Here is an 18,008-nt window from a genome sequence, read left to right on the forward strand (position 1 = left end):
ACAATTGTATTTTTACCTACTATGAGTCAATGGGGGGGTCTGGTACATTCTTCCAAATATCTTTCTCTGTGCTCATCAGAATCAAGAAATTTATGCAGATTTGGAAAAACTCAAAGGTGAGTAAGGATGACAGAATTCTCATTTTTGGGTGAAGTATCCCTTTAAGCCAGTCAATATGTTATGATCAAATGATCTGCTGAATATCTACAAATCCGTTTATATACTCATCAGCGTAACACACACAAAACAGTGCATCCTTACATACTGTCAAAAATGTGATACTGTTACCCTGGTTTTCAGGAATTGCTCATTTGTGGGAAAAAATATAGAAAGAGGGCTATAATCTCTAGGGATAAACGCTATTCCAATATTACTGGAGAATCTCGCTCCCTCACTATCTACAGTGAATCCAAAAGGGATATCCCTTTAGATCCCACATCACTGGCCAGATTCCAGCCTGCCCGTCTCTTGTCTCTTAACCCAGACGCTGGGCAGCTCAGCTGTGCCCTTCCTTCCCTGGAGGACGACGGGGAACATCCCGGCTGGAATTTTGCTGTTGGTGTCACATGCGTGCCAAGACTAGCGACGGACACATTTGGAGCCCTGCCATATGTTTTCACATCAGCTGGACTGATCTCACCCACAAGCTGAAGAATACTTTGAATGATGCCATGGTGATTGTACAGTTAAAGGAATAGTTCACAGAAAAATAAAACTCCTCTTATAATTTACCCTCAAACAGATATGATGCATAATTTATCGATACCATTAAAATGCACCGTCTCCTTGAGACAGACAGCTGTCTACATCTAGATCATGAGTCTAAGCTTAAAATGCACTGCTGTCTCACCTCCTGGCATAATGGAGTGTACTGTGGACACAAAGGCCGACTTTATAGAACACAATCACCAATAGATCAGTGTCAATAAGCCAAATCCTTTTAAATCTCCCAGCGTTCACCGAGTCCCACCTCTGAGCATTTCACCGCTTTCTTATAAACATTTAAGCTGTCAACTGGGACAGGGCAAACAGAATACCTCCCAAATATTGACCTTAGATATTATCCCAGACACAATGACAATATTTCTTATAGATGTTGCTACTGAGAAGGTACTCGAGTTTTGTTTTGAACTCGGCCGGTCTTGGACCTCCTATCAGACTCTAAAGCACTCAGTGTTTTTTTTTGCACGTACCTTGAAGGTCTAAAAAATCGATTGTAAAAATATTTATGTATATATTTATAAATAAATATAAATAAATGTTTAACTATTTTTTTTAATGATTGTTGATTTATTTGTTTATTAATAATAGTATTAATGATTATTTATTAAATATGATCTTATACAAAGCAGAGAAACAGAGAGCTACTTGCCAAGTGTTTTTAACTTTTTGAGCTGCAAGAAACTGCATAAGTGAATGTTTTATAGATGGTTTATTTAATACATTAATTTACAAAAAAATTCAAATTTTTTTTATTTAATACAATTACTAGACAATAAAATATAAATATGATTTAATATTAATATATATTAAATATAAATAGTTATTAGCAACTCGACAGACCGATCAACAAACACAGACCAGAGTTTAACTTCAGGCGAGTGCGTCAGATTAAACCGTTTATAATTTAGGTTTGATTCAATTTAAAAGGCATCATTTTTGCGGTACTTACATGTACATTGGTTGTAGTTGCAAATGCGATGTCTTCTGTGGCCCTTGGTAACCGTATGAATCGAACCCTCCTATAAAGTCAACTAAAGAAAAAACAAAGAGAGAGACACTTTATTTCAGTGAATGCTTTTAAAAGCTGTCATTTATCAACTAATCAACATTTATTCGCATATTCAATGGTTATGATAAGAGCGATATTCATGAGTAATGGATGCAGATCTGCTGGCATAAAACAAGTTGACAGGATTAGCTTGGAGCCCCTCTCTGTGAGGACCATCCAGCCGTTTCAGGGCCGGGTATCTAGACTCTCACAAAGACGCTAAGGTAGCTACTAAAGCGTGTGATAAAGAACCAGGGTTTGAACATTGGAGGGTGTTTTCTAGATCATTGAACATTTGAGATAAGCTGCAGAATTAGCTGAGATCTTCTCCTGTGCATCCTAAATGGACTGATTATCATTCTAATAACAGATTCTAAGAACAAATCCCATAATCCACGCTGGACACGTTGTGGAATCAGACCTTTGTCCTGATCAGTGTTATCAGAACCCACAGGGGTCAGTTCTTAAGCGTGTGCCAACAATTTTAACTACAGTGCTTGAATTTCGCAACACATTGTCTTTTAATACACTTGTTTTTTAATACCTCTCTTCATGTTTGACCTGTATAAATGATAAAAAATTATGAACTATAAAACAAATATTTGCAACAATTTGCAAGGAATGTCAAAACGATGTGTGACAGACCAACAGTTAAACAACAGATCTATAATAATGCAAAAAAAATATCTATGTCATTTTTTGGAGTATCTGTTGACAGAAATGCAATATTATTTAACTTCAGAGGTGACCTTACATAATGAAGCATTATGTTTTACCTTGGAATGAACTATTCTACATATCTACCTACAACACGGGTCCCCTTATATTGAATTCGTCATGTTGTTTCTAGCCCTTAATGCTCCACAGAGCGTGTTTCGTAAATAAGTAATCTCCTTCAGCAAAGAAAAAACGTGATGCATCTTTGTTCTGTGTCAGCCTCCGTAGTGCTTTAAAAGGAAGGGGGAGTGAACCATTTGTTACAATTCGGAACCTCACCACTGGATGCCGCAATTTGTACAACTTTTATAGCACTTTCAAAATGTTGCAAAGCATCTTTACAGAAAATGCACTTTAGAATAGACAGAAAGATAAAACAATGAATAAATATAAATGAAAAATAAATACACCCTTTACAAAAAGGAAAAAAATAAATAAAATTAAGTACATTTCTGACAGGACATTATCTAATAAAGAAATTTAACACAAAGGAATGCATTGTATCCTTCAAAATACAGGTGAGACATTAAAAAAACATTCAGAAACTTTCTTTAGATAATAATAATAATAATACCCTTTTATTTATAATGCGCTTTTTTCCCAAAGCGCTACACAATAAAAATACCATCACAACAAAAAACGATAAAAACAAATAAACAAACAATAATAACTAACAAGTAATAACACGATAAGATGATAAGAGTAAGAGAATAAGACAACAATCTTATTCTTATACAGTACTGTTCCTGTATTTTAGCTGATTTACAGATATAAAAGTGTTAAACCATAAAAATGTGTGTACTGTAGGATTGTCATCAAACCGCACACACACACAATTGGAAAACACAGATCATCTTAGTATGAAAATTAAGTTATGCCACACTTCAGACCATTCCTCTACATAAATATGTCTTTAAGGGATAATTGTTTAGATAGATAGCCTCAAGACGAGTCTTGTCTGTATTAGAGTGGTCTTAAAATGCTCTTAAAACATTTCCCCTTTCCAATGAACAAATAGCTTAAGTTTTTACAGCCGAAAGTCCTCTCGGCTAGTACTGCCAAGTTAATGGAAACGCCGGGATCACTGATCCAATAATGAAGTAAAAAAAACAACTACTGATGACTGTGGACAAGAGGACAGATCGAGGGCCGGCAAACTGCCTCCAGCTATAGCATTAAAATTCAAACACATAAAACAACCATCCAACGACCTCAACAAAACAGCTATTTATTCTGTTTTAAGCGACACATCCCAGAAAAAAGCCAGTCCGATGGCCCCTCCACCGCAGGGAATTAAGCTAAGATGGTTGTGTTTTTCAAACAGCTGCCTCCGTTTTATGGTCTCGGCTTTATCCTCTCGCAAGCATTTATAAACCGCACGCAGCACACAAAGCCCATCAGAGCGAGCTCGCACCCCTGCAACCACAAAACCTGATTGCGTATCCCCGAAGGACAGCCTTAACCTAATTTCCGTGTTATAGATGCAAAAAGTGTTTCCCAGCACTTTGCACGCCGTAATAGCCGCTTCGTGACGCTCCCTCCTGCTTTTGCCCGCTCTCCAAGGTGGAATCGTTTTAAATGCTGTCCTTTCTTTAAATGTACCCTGGGACGGCACCCTTGATAACAGCTGTAATTAACAAAGGAACGTGTTGATTGGTTTGAGTCCTTCATTACCTTTGCAGAGGTACTTCATGTATTATATTAATTAAAACTGTAATGGCCAACATGGTGACCCGATTAGTATTCCTACGCACCTATGGGAACAAATCTGCAATATCATTGGCTGGCTATGGAGGATTCAGAGCTTCCGCTATATATTTCTCTGAGGTATTGTTTTAGCTCATTTCTGGAACGTCGCCGTCACTGATGACATTCATCGGGCACAGCACTCACATTCAGACACCCATAGACTGATTGAGAGAGACTTCAGAGGGATATTTCCCAATTACACAAATGTTCCAGAACGGCTCATATATGCTGATTGAGACAATCAAGATGCTCATTCAACGCCCTGATGTTGAATTATGTTTGAGGATGTTAACAAATCAGTGTGGCAGAACAAGTTTCATGTGAAATGCTTTGGTTAACTTGAATATTCATAGGACAATAAACTGGATTTAGTGATCTTGGTTATTTTGCATAACTTCATTGATACAGCATTTAGAAACCATTTAGATTTTTTTTACCCCAAAATGAGTGAGTTTCTATTAAACTATGGGGTGTTTATACAACATCATTGTCAACTAAAAACACACGTTTTATGCGTTTTGACCATTCACACGACAATGGCGTTTCGGGCCTTTTAAAACTTTTTAAAGTGCTAAATTTTGAAATCAACGTCGTTATTGTTTCCGTGTAAACTACAAAATGCTAATTTGTGAAAATAGTGATGTCATGCACATGCATACACTGACCTAAAGGATTATTAGGAACACCATACTAATACTGTGTTTGACCCCCTTTCGCCTTCAGAACTGCTTTAATTCTACGTGGCATTGATTCAACAATTACAAATGTTGGCCCATATTGATAGGATAGCATCTTGCAGTTGATGGAGATTTGTGGGATGCATGAAGCTCCCGTTCCACCACATCCCAAAGATGCTCTATTGGGTTGAGATCTGGTGACTGTGGGGGTCATTTTAGTACAGTGAACTCATTGTCATGTTCAAGAAACCAATTTGAAATGAATTGAGTTTTGTGACATGGTGCATTATCCTGCTGGAAGTAGCCATCAGAGGATGGGTACATGGTGGTCATAAAGGGATGGACATGGTTAGAAACAATGCTCAGGTAGGCCGTGGCATTTAAAGCACTAAGGCACTAAGGGGCCTAAAGTGTGCCAAGAAAACATCCCCCACACCATTACACCACCACCATAATTGCATTAATGAGAAATTAAACAGGTGTTCCTAATAATCCTTTAGGTGAGTGTATAATGTGACTACTAACATATGTGTGCTAACTTGACATGCATGTAGGTTTTCTTTCCAAGGTGACATCATCAACTACCCGCCTGGCATGAGATAAGACTACATTTTTAAACATTTTTGCATTTCTATGTAAATGGAAAAACGCTACTGTTTGTATGAATTTTCTTTGGAAAGCGTCAAGAAGTTTTTAGAACATTGTTTGTTGATTACACTATATAAAGCATTTTGCCCATGGTGAAAGAAAAGTAAATGTAACATTAAAATCAACAATATTCTCTTAGATATATTATGCTGCACAGGTTTGTTTATTGACGATATTTCTCTGGTTCAAGTCAAATTTAGACTTTTTAGACCAAATAAAAAAAACATCAATTGTTAATAGTTTAATACAAATAGTTTTCTGCAGTACTATTATTTTTTTTTAATGCCTGTTTGTAGACTGTTCTGCAGATTCAAGACAGATTCTAGACTTAAATCATGATCTGCTCCAGTTTGGGCCTAATCCCAATGCGTGAAGCCATGCATAAAAACTCATAAACACACAAACAGTCTGTATTAATAGACCATCACTCCACACTGAGTATATTGTGCCACAGGGCTCTCAGTCCGTGATCCTAACATGTAGCGAAGTCACTTAGTTTAATGAGAGGCCAGCCGCGTTTAATTACATACAGGGTGAAGTTGAATGATTCTGAGTATAAAACATTATTAACCAGAACCAAGAAGTTTCATTTTCATGTATCCTGTGCTGTCTGTCTTCGTTGCTTCATGGCGTTAAATAATGAGAAGAGTGAAAATAAGGATCGACTGTATTTGGTGGAGAAAAACAGTATTGATCTGGCATGCTTTTGTTCGCTTGCATATACCTTGTAATCGTATATTCCCTCAAAAATACATATATTCCTTTTGTCTTCCAATAAATCCAGAACAAAAGTTAAAACACATTCATTTTTTATTTTGCCCTATAATTTACTGTGATTGAAGGGAATGATGTGTTTTGTTGTCTGAGCGCTGGAGTTTTCTACATGCCGCTAAACCACTTGCTGCTCGTTTCAGATCAATAAAAATAATGTATTAGACCCTGAAATATCTGAATCTAAATGTTTGCGAGTGCTTAAGATCTGCCACCAAGACCTGTGCGTCATTTCTTAAGAAAAAAAAAACATTAATATGAAATTAAATAATTCTTTCAGTGATTAACTGAAAAGATTACATAATTATAATTTCAGGTAAAATTATATAAAAAGATAGTATAGTTATGAATAAGTTATGAAGTAATACTCACAGCTGTCTTCCTCTTCTGAAATGAGCTTCACAACGTAACAGGCATAGATGAACCCAGCCAGCTGTAAAGAACACAAAGCAAAATGGATCAGAATATCATCCTGAAGTGACTAAAGGCAGTTTACCCTCTATATTAAAGGTCAAGTGTAGCAAAAAAACATGTTTGAGATCCCTTCTGTCTTACCCAATCTGCATACATCAATAAAGAAAATAAATTTGTGTTGGTCAAATCTGGTCATGTGGTCACTATGGCAGACTAATGTACAAACAAAGCAACATGGAAAACTGTTGATGTTAATTAGAGATAAAAAGAAACAACATCTCTTTTAACAGCAGAGATCGACATCTTCACGTAGTCGGGGAATAAAAGAAAGCTGGTTATGTAAACAGGATTGAATGAAAAGAGGAAACAGGTGTTGTGATGGCAAGAGCGTTGCCTCAAACTGAGACATCACTGCGGGAAATGGATCTTCAGAGCGATGAGGACATCGAGTAGCAGAAGTGTTGGAGTCTCTTCAAAATACAACACTTTACAATTATTGAGACACATGGACATATAAAGCACTTTTTTAGACTCTGAATTACTCATCAGCATTCGTGTTTTAAAGAAAAAGACAAGATCCAAGACTTTGACAGTAATTAAAAGCAATGAATATGAAACTAGTGGAAGGATCGTGCAAGAATATTGAGTGCAGCAAACAAATGTAATGGACACACGAAGTACATCTCTCTGGGTGGACTCTTTTAAAGGCTCAAGAAACACAGCTGTGCTTTATATAAACCCTCTTCATCAGTGAGCCGTGTTGTTGTTTGTTACACTGGTGATTTTATAGCCCGGACTGATTGGACGTCTATGATTGAATCGAGAGCAGGATAGTCTGTCCAAGTGTCTGCAGAAGTAACTAAAAGAAAATATCACCCATAAAAGGAAATTCTGGCACTATTTACTCACTCTTAAGACATTTTTCACAAATTGAAAAACAAGATAAAGAATGTTAGGGACTCTCAGTCAGTCACATAAAGCCTTATATCTTATTTTGTACTCCACTGAATATTTTTTTAATATAAAATCTTGAGGACAAAATTACAAAATTTTCATTTTTGGTGAGCTTTCCCTTTAGTTTGGTTCTCTTATCACTATTTTATGATGTCTTAATTATAAATGTCTTTAGTTTTTAAGCAGGCTATACAAATTCTTAAAAAATACAATTTATTTTATTCGTTAAAAAAAACAATGTTTATTTAAATGTGTAATATTTTGGAGGATCTATTGACAGAAATTCCATTTAACAAAAATAACTATGCCTTCAGAGGTGGGTACACACCTTAGATAATGAAGCGTGGCGTTTTATTCCCTTAGAATGAACTATTTCTATGTACATAAACCACGTGTGCCCTTGCATGGAATTCGCCATGTTGTTTCTACAGTAGCACTAAACGGACATAATGCTTGACAAGAACGTGTTTCATAAAAAGGTGAACTCCTTCAGCAAAGAAGAGAAAAAGTGATGAGTCCTGTGTCAGCCCTCGCAGTGCTTCAAAATGGAGAGGGGAGCGGTGGAGTGAGCCGTTGGTTGCAACTCGCAACCTCACCACTAGATGCGCTAAATTTCAAAAACTGGTCCTCAAATATGACTTTAATTGAGATGTCCGTTCACATTTAGCAGATACATAAGTTAACAATCTTATACAGCTGAAGGAAGAACAAATGCAGTGTATCAAAAATAGGATATAATAATACAATTATTTGTAATATACTGTACGGTGAAAAATCTATATCATGAAAACATGAGTTCAAGTGGAACACGGCTTCGTTCAAAAAACCCACATTGTTTTTGTTGTATAAAATACAGCTCTGAATAAATTGTAACTTGTATCCTCACAGTTACATATACAGTATATTACAAAAAGATATGTATTAATTATACTTTCTGTTAGTAAGAAAAGTAGTTCGACTCTAGTTTTAAGTACTTTAAGTCATAAGTAGCTTTTACTTTGGCAAGCTAGTTTCAAAGCAGCTTTCTCAACACTGGCCCACAGAGACTCGCGCAGTTGTGCCTTAATCAAATACACTTTGACATGCTTTTAAAGTGGCCACCCAGACTTACGAGGGTGAGTTCCATTTGCTTTTCCATGAGATATAAGCTTGTGTCCCCTCAGGGGAGGCTCTAGTTTGGGGACATGTTTATGTATCACCGTTCTTATCTTTCGAGCTCCTCATTTAACTAAATTCACAGAACAAACAGTCCGAGTCTCGCTGGACAATTGTGTCTGTGGTAAATGGGAGGAAAAGCAGATGTAGGATTCCGAGAATACCTCAAGGTCTTGCTCTCATTTCCACAGAATAATGTACCACTCCCAGCAGCGCAGGTAGGCACGCACACAGATGCAATACGTCTCCAGACACCCTAATTTGCATAATACCACACAGCTATACGTGAAGGACACGGGCCGAACAGGGTGTCATCTCAGCTCAGCACATATTGGGACAACAGTCTGTTACTGGGATTCAGCATCAAGAATGGATGATGGAGCAGATACAGTAACAGCTGTGGTTTTGTATGGAAAGAGGGCGGATTAGGTAGGGTGACCATATGTCATTTTTACCGGACGTGTCCTAGCCAGGATTTCAGCTGCGTCCTCCAGAGATCGCATTTGTCCACCTCATACGTCCTCGAGGTATATTATTTCAGGTTTTATTTAAAGAGTAGATATTACAATGTCCATAAAATTATATTTCATGTAGTATGTAATGCGATGCAGTCTGCCAAGTTTCAAAGCCGAAAGTGACCAAATAACAAAGTTATTGGCATGGGGAAAAAAGGAGTCAACTCTGAATTACGTGAATGAGTTGTCGGTCGTTCAAATTTCAGTTCCGGGTCAGATTTGTGTCACTCCCTGTAATGCTGCATATGTTCCATTTGCGACACTGCACTAGACCTATCACAGCAGACTAGACCATCTGACCAATCAGATCAGAGTTGGGTGACAGAAAGGAGGGGATTAGACAAATGAATTGCCGAATGAATCATTTGAGGGTCAGTGAAGACGAAAGGTGATAATAACTGCCAATAAGTAGAAAATGAAAGTGTTTTTACAAAGTGTATGTGTGTAAAGTTGTTGTTGGACAGTCCATAAACTAAAGTAGGACCTTTAAAATCACAAAATATTTACTATTTAAGAAAACCGTTAGATTTCAAGGTAAACTACACTAATTATATGTAAAAATACATGTTTCACATTCTTACACAGTCTGAGTAAAAAAGCATTAGGCTACTACAAAATCTGAAAGTAAACGGCCATGTTTTATTGCCGCAGTACGTAAAAATAAATCTAAAAAATATTGCAGTATGCACATTTGCAATATTGCAATAATTTTGAAATTCTTGACCGAAACTAAACACATCCTATTTTCTGAAAAACATTTCAATAAAAAAAAACTGTAGTAAAGTGAAAAAAGGAAAAGCATGCTAAATGCTAATCCTCTCACATGCGCAGTACACACTCAAACGCATGCTGTTCTATTGTGTACCATCTTCCTGTGCTATGTCATTCCCACAAGGCGAGACTATATTTAGATTCTCTGTATGTGAATAATACATGCAGGGTTTCTAAGGAGATGATAAATAATGGAGGATGTGTCTCAAAGCGAATGATTGATCTCAACGCAAGCATCTAAACGTTGAACCCATCCAAACAGTCTCGCCTGTTCCGCATCGCCTGCATTAACGGGGTTTAATGTTTAATATGTTTACCTTCAAAGCATGAAGCAACTTCGTTCACTTTAAAATTAGAGAAGAGCAGGTTTAGATGTGACTGGTGCTTAAATGCTTCTTTGAACTGAGAAAAAACAAGCAACATGTCCTTTGTGACAAAAGCAAAGCCTGTATGTACTCTTTTAGTCATGTTAGTCCCATTCTGATTGTGACAGTATAAAATAATGAATTCTCATAATCATGTTTTTAATAAACACAAATCTCATAAACATACTTAAGCTGTTGAGAAACAAATATTTGTAAACAACGATTTAAAACACTTTTTTCGGACTGTCACTTTCTGAATAAGCTTGTTGTTGGTTCAGTCATTCAAGCATGCAAAATTATGTCAAGTTTAATAAGTTATTTCCTTCTAAAATCTATAATATTGTTAAAACACGACAGTGCGCTTCCACAAATCATTTTAACTTCAATAACAGAATTTATCGAAAGCAAGTCTGTATAAAAGTCAAAGTTATATTTCTAATTTATTTTCTCCTGTGGTCCGCCAATAAGGTTAATTAAGTATTTTCGTGCCCGACAATTATCAGCGAACCTCTCCTTGAATTTAAATGAAATGTGTTTTTTTGTTGCCCTGCCTTTAAGAAACCCACCCTGCATTTGCGAACAGATTGCTGCAATCTAGTTTTAAATGTCCTATCTTTCAACAACAAGTTTCATGTAAAGCGTGCTTTCTCACAGGTTCAGAATTTCAAATCATAAAATCTTCAATGTTGATGGCTTCATGAATTGTGTTTTTGTCTGAGGGAGGTACTAACAGCAGGTGAATTATTTAAGTTGTGTTTCTTTGAAACTTTCGTCTCTCCTGAGGAGAATCACTTTCATCAAGCACTGCTCTTAGATTTACTTGCATTACCTACTTTACCTTGTTCTGTGCAAAATCACCTGGTTCAAAAAATGTTCATGATGTTGAGGGAACATCACTCAACCCATTTCCATGCCAGCGCTCTTTTCTGCCTCAAACTGTGTTCTCACTCCTGGCGGCTTGGACTAATTCACATGTCCTTGAGTTCTTTCTCAGCCGCTGGGCCTCTCTCCAGGTGGGCCGCTCACTCCTGGCATTTATAGACTGCGCCAGTGAGCTACTTAACATGCCAACAACCACCCATGTCCAGACGCAGCAACGTCTTTGCAATTTTCCAAGTGCAAACACTTATCCGGGGGCGAGTTGGGTTTTGTTTTATGGCGCAAATCAAGGGTGAATCTTTAAATTTTTGCGAGATTATTGCTGAAAGGAAAACGGTTCGTTCCTGTGAAAAGCAGAGAGCTGACATGAAAAAATGCTAATAAGATGGCCTTCTGGGTGTTTATGGGGTGAGCGAGGAAGTGATGTGTTTTTATGGGTCATGAGTCAAACTGTTTTTCAGTAAAGCAAACATAATCTCATGGGAATTTGTAACTATTTTACTAGGTAGCTAATTCACATGAATTCATACGATCTTACTTGTACGTATTCGTAGGATTTACTTTGGCACCACTGACATTAGGTGTGGGGGTGTGGTTAGAGGAGGGACATTTTTTATACAATCGTGCATTTTTCAACGATTCACATTGCAGGAATTAATATGAATTAGCCGCCTCGTTTATTCTCGTGAGCAGTTGTGACATCGCAAATATGGCTGCGTTTGCGTTCCATAATTTTTAGACAATCAAAACTTATAGAGCATTACAATTAAATAAAATGAATGAAACCAAAGTACAGCCCCCTAGTATTAAACTTTGGTGCATGCTTGATATAATATATCCTCATTTATTTGTGATTTTTTAACAATTATATTTATTGAGAACTACAAACTACCTAGCATGCAAAAATCTCACAGACCTGGAGGTCATATCTACATTTACATGCACTTTGCAGACGCCTTTATCCAAAGCGACTTACATTACATTATCCAAGGCATTTGTTTCTAAGTATGTTTGATCGAACCCACGACTTTGCGTTGTTAACGCAATCCTCTTACCACTGAGCTACAGAAAAGCATATCTAGGCATAGGCATCCAACTATTGATAGTCTTGGTGAATGATCACCTACAGTACAGCAGAAACCCCATCAGAACACCATAGCAACCGAGTAGTAACAGCCTAGCAACCACCCAGAATACCCTATCAACCCTGTAGCACTAGAGTAGTTTTGCATTGGCACCATTATCATATCTTAAGGATATTTCAAAATCTATAATACAAGCGTATAACGCACAAAACGCAACAACGCAATTTGCAAGCCCGCCTCATTAGAGAAGCTACATGCGATTTCATCACACTTTAATGCTAGTTCACTTGAAAGCATGTTTTAATTGGGTCTCCGCTGTAGGCTACAGCAATAATAGACATGTCATCTTTGACCTTCTTACTGTGCCACCAACCGCCTTAGAACAAAAACTGCCAAAGGAGTAAAACAATTAAACATTCAAAGCCTCTTTTCCAATTCAGCGACACTAAAATTAATAATGCGGTATTTCCAATTTCAGGCAACACGGTTAATGTGTTACAAATCACATTACACATGACTTAGTCCTTATGGTTTTGGAAAGTCACTTTTTGACCTAAATGCAATATCCCCCTTGCCACCTTTTAGCGCTCAGAAGAAACTCATTTCAGCGTTGACCTCCTTGGGCCTGGTCCACCTGGCTCTTAATACGAATTAGACGCAGTACATTAGTGCGGGTAAGGCCACGGCATAGCTCGGAGCTAACACAGAGAAGTCTTGTTAGCAATGCTAAATGAACCTATTACAACTTTAATCATGGTTACACGGTGCTTTATGGAGTTTTTAGCGACTTAAGTGTCATTTTGTAAAAAGGTGGCATGCTGGATTTGCAAAGAAGGCAGAAGCGATTTAATTTTTTGAGAAATGTTTGGCGGTAAGATGAAACAAATGATTCTAGTGTAAACGTATAAAAATGTTATCAAAGGACAAGTTGCCCAGACTAAATTTTTTATTGCGCAGAGGCTGCTGTTTCACGGCTCATAAATCTTAAAGAGCGGTTATGTTTTATTGTGTCAACTTTGTCGCAGATGTTCTTCCTTAAATTTAACAGATAAAGTAAAATAGCACAAAAAAGTCAACTGTTAACATACAGTAAGATGTGTGCATAGCACAGCGTAGATCATTTGGTCTTTGCAATGGCTGGAAAATAAGTATACCATGGTATATGTAAAAACACGGTATTACTATGTAACCAAAAAGTATTTCCGGATTAACATGACGACAAAAACGAATAGTCAAATATTGGATTATAGAATAAGTAATGTGCAATGGGGTGATCATAACGGATATTTTCAGGGCCATTGCCACTGATACATATCAAATATGAGTAACCAAGAATCAAAGATCTTAAAATCTCCAGGCAAACACTAAACTGCCAGATAAAGCAGAGAGAGTCTCCACCAGACCAGACGTCTGTGCCAAAATGCATCTCCATCCAATAGATTACTGTTCGTCGGCTGGGTGCTTTCCAGTTTTAGTATGCATCTCTCTCTCTCTCTCTCTCTTTTTATCTTTCTAAACTCTCCTGTTAAATATGCATAACAAGGTTGCCTGTTTAATATAATAGGCACAGACTGAATTTCCTTTTTAACAAACATTCATACTAAAGCAAAAAGCTTGAACCGGTATGATAAACAGGGGTCTCCAAGGTGGGAGAGCTAAATGAAAAAGTCCATGTTCATGACACAGGGTGACACCTCCTCTGATACGAGGCTGCATCGCCAGCGGAAATGAGCTTTTGACACCCTTTGTGCAAGGCCAATGCCAAAAGTGCATCTGAACGCTTTTGCACCTTCTTCCACATGTTTTAGTAATTTCTTTAGAAATCACTGCTAATAGACTTCAAGCACCTAGTTTCTCTATCGCTGACAATATTTTTCTAAAGGGCAACAATGTGTGAGCCAGTGCTACATGCCAAGAATTTTTGGTTTTGTTGACGATTGGCAAAATTTGACTGCGTCCGTGGGGAAGGATAACAAAAAAGGGAGTAAAGCCTTCACTTTCACAGCAACAGCTTTGATTTCCAAACAACACATCACACCCAATTTTCTACTTTCACAATTGAGGAGGCACTTAGCCAGAGGGGATAAGCTTCTCTATAACATGCTAGAACCGAAGCCTTCTGTTAGACAACAACGATCTGTACACAACACAGACTTACAAGGAATCTGCTGGAGAAGATGAAATCTAAACATGTGCCACACAGAACCTGCTCGGGCAGGAGAGGAGAAAATGATCAAATCACACCTTTGAACTTTCCAACACGAACAAATAAAAAAATGAAAGGATTCACTGCAAAAAACTGATTTCTTGACACAGAAAGTGACATTAGATATTTGGTCTTGTTATATTAAAGGAAATAAATTAAGTATGTCTCTGTTTAAAACAAGCAAAAAGATTTTTTTAGTTCAAATGAAAAATCTGTCATTATTTATTCACCCACAGGTTGTTTCAAAGCTGTATACATTTTGTTGGTCCAATGAACACAGAGAAAGATATTTGGAGGAATGTTAGCAATTTTCAGTTCTGGGATGTCATCCACTACCATAGTAGGAAAAAATAAACATAATGAGATATTTTGAAGAATTTAGGAAAACAAAGAGTCCCCGGGCAACTTTGACTACCATTTAATTCTTCCTACTATTGTCAATGATGTCCAGGAACTGGAAATTACTAACATTCTTCCAAATATCTTTCTCTGTGTTCATCGGAAAAAAAAGTCATTTATACACCTGAATAAATGATGACTGAATTTTTATTTTAGGGAAAACTATCCCTTAAAGACAAAGGTAAAACCGACCTTGTATATTTTTCTTGTTTTAAATGTAAATGTTAATAAATCCAACTACTTTCTTCACAAAAAAAGAATTTATATCTCAGATAAATTTCCATACATAGCGCGTTTCGTAAATATGTTATCTCCATCGGCAAAGAAGCGTAAACATGATGACATCTTCGTTCTGTGTCAGTCGCCGTAGAGCTTTGAAAGGGAGGGGTGGAGTGTGCCGTTGGTTGCAATTCGCAATCTCACCACTAGATGACACAAAATTTTATACAATGGACCTTTAAGCCTATTATTGGACTATTAGTTTTGTTTATTGTGGCATAATATTTGTATAATAAACTATTAGGCACCTCTCCCCAAATTTTCATTACTGTAATGTGTCCAGCTGTTTTCATTTAATTTCCTCATTATTGTCAACTTCTCTGTGATGATTTTCATTAGATTGTCATTATTGAAATACAGTATGTTTTGATGCAACAGCGCTGTAATAGAATGATCTTCGTTTTTTTTTTTACACAAGATTATAGCATTTTTTTATAGGAAACAAGTAACTTCAGTATTGTGTGTTTTACGAAAAGCAGGTGCCTAATGTATAAAACTTCAAAGAGATTTCATCTTTAAAGTGTGTCTAGTTTAGTTTATAATTTTAAAATGTAATAAAAATTTGAGGTGTGCATTAGGAATTGTGACAAAAAGTACCTCAGGCCTCTGGTCTGCCATTGGTTCAAATACACATGAAAAAAAACTTAATTTAAAAATTCTTAATCAAATCTTAATTTAAAGGGATAGTTCACCCAAAATAATGTATATTTTTTCATCATTTACTCACCCTCATACCAAACCTGTATAACTTTCTTTCATCCGTAGAACACAAAGATGAAACTTTGGAAAATATTGGTTAACAAAACAACATTGACTCCCATTGACTTTCACGTGTATCATATACAGATTTTGAATGACATGAGGGGGTACAAATGATGACAGTATTTTTATTTTTGAGTGAACTACCACTTTAACTAGTCTTTAGACACTTCTCTTTCACTTGATGTTAATTCATAATGCAGCCTTAAGCTCTGAGCTCAGTGCTGGATTGATCGTCTGTCGTAAAACCCCTCTCTCTGAGTAAAGAGCTTAATTGTTCTTTGTTTACTGTAATAAATTCAGACATCTCATTGATCTTGACAAAATAATGTTTGAGTACCTTCTCTGCACACTGCCTGGCATGAACGGCCAAGAGTCTAAACACTTTGTATTTTTAGATAGTGTACAAAGAATCAAAAACGTCCATTGATGCTGCTACATTGTGACCTCAGTACGGACTGCATAAACACTCAGATATCATAACCTTGGGCTTATGAATGGAGCAGAAGGGAGAATTTGCGCACATGGAATTTGACATCACGGCTTGCGGACCTTTTGGTCTCCTGACGTGTTTGCGCTCGTATTGCAAAAGGAGAGAGATAGGCGGTGGGCAGGTGTCCAGCTGAGATCGAGAGGTCGGGCAGCGCTCAGAGCAAAGCCTCAACGACTCCTGGATAATTGCTTCGGTGACCTCCATCAGTAATGGCAATTTTATAACACACCGGAGATATTTTCTTTCCTGCCAGAGCATAACCGGTTTAGCGAAAGGTTCTATACTGACAAACACAGAGACAGATACAGAATTTAAAGACGAAACCCGCAGGCATTGGGGCGGTTTGATGTAGTGTGACGGGGGCTTTAAAATGCACAGAGAAGTGATAGCCAAGGTTTAGACCTGGTATGACAAATGCTCACAAATGCAGAATGAAGAAAATCTGTCATAACACACGCTAGGCAGGAATTGCTTCCCTCCCTAAAAACTACGACGGACAGTAGTGGGTTTTGGTCTGACAACACCTACTGTGTTGTGTATGTCATGGTTAGCACATTGAAATTGGCTTAAGACACAGCAGAAGAGCAGACTTGAAAATAAGACTTTTTTATGATGGTCACAGTCAGATTATATTTGTAAACATATAGACATCCAGTTGTGGCCAAAAGTGATATCCAACTTGTTGAAATGTATGTATTTGTTTATTTATTTAAATATATTATTTGGGTTGTCACAATATAAATAACTGTGACACTAAATCCCACAAATATGGATATCATGCTAATTCTATACATATCGCAATATTGTAAGCGCACCCAATCAAAATGTTTTCTTGAGAGTTACAAAACGGTCCCTCTGCCTGCATATATTTGTATTTGTTTTGTGACTCATTGCATTTACATTTAGGCATTTGGCAGATGCTTTTATCCAAAGCGACTTACATTGCTTTATCCTATACATTTTACATAGGTATTTGCAATCCCTTGGGATCGAACCCACAACCTTGCGATGTTAACTCAATGCTCTTACCACTGAGCTACAGGAAAGCCAATGACCAAATGAAAGACAAAGAAATTACATGACAGGAATTAAAGAGGAATTTGTCATTTACATCTTTTAAAAACAAGGCTATAGATGTTGCGATAATAACAGTCATGGTGATTATGAATTATTTTGGTGTAGAGAAAGTCTGATCTCCTGACAGGCCTATATATTATTAAAGAAGAATAAAAAACTTTGAATTAATGTTGCACAGCTGTAAACTGAAGCTTATCTTTGAGAAGAATTTCAGGAGTATTGGCAAAAGAAAATGAAATCAGATTATTGAGTCAAGACCCGAGAGAATGTCTTCTTTAATCAAAACCAAGAAAGGATGAACAAATATTATTACAATAAGACCTT

At 37.0% G+C, this 18,008-nt stretch overlaps 1 protein-coding gene across 2 annotated transcripts in view; it reads right to left on the minus strand.

Annotated features, from left to right (window-relative positions):
* Nucleotides 1–18,008, minus strand: part of nkain2 (sodium/potassium transporting ATPase interacting 2) — a 125,023-nt gene that overhangs the window by 7,174 nt on the left and 99,841 nt on the right. Inside the window, exons 5-6 of one of the 2 annotated variants that reach the window (XM_056765035.1) lie at nucleotides 6,706–6,766; nucleotides 1,673–1,754 (exon numbers count right to left, since the gene is read on the minus strand). In XM_056765035.1, coding sequence (XP_056621013.1) covers nucleotides 1,673–1,754; nucleotides 6,706–6,766 — 143 coding nt within the window. Of the gene's footprint in view, nucleotides 1–1,668; nucleotides 1,755–6,705; nucleotides 6,767–18,008 lie in introns of those variants that run through there. The other variant, XM_056765036.1, reaches the window with a different exon arrangement.

Source organism: Triplophysa dalaica, chromosome 13, assembly GCF_015846415.1.
Source record: "Triplophysa dalaica isolate WHDGS20190420 chromosome 13, ASM1584641v1, whole genome shotgun sequence".
Lineage (NCBI taxonomy): Eukaryota > Metazoa > Chordata > Actinopteri > Cypriniformes > Nemacheilidae > Triplophysa > Triplophysa dalaica.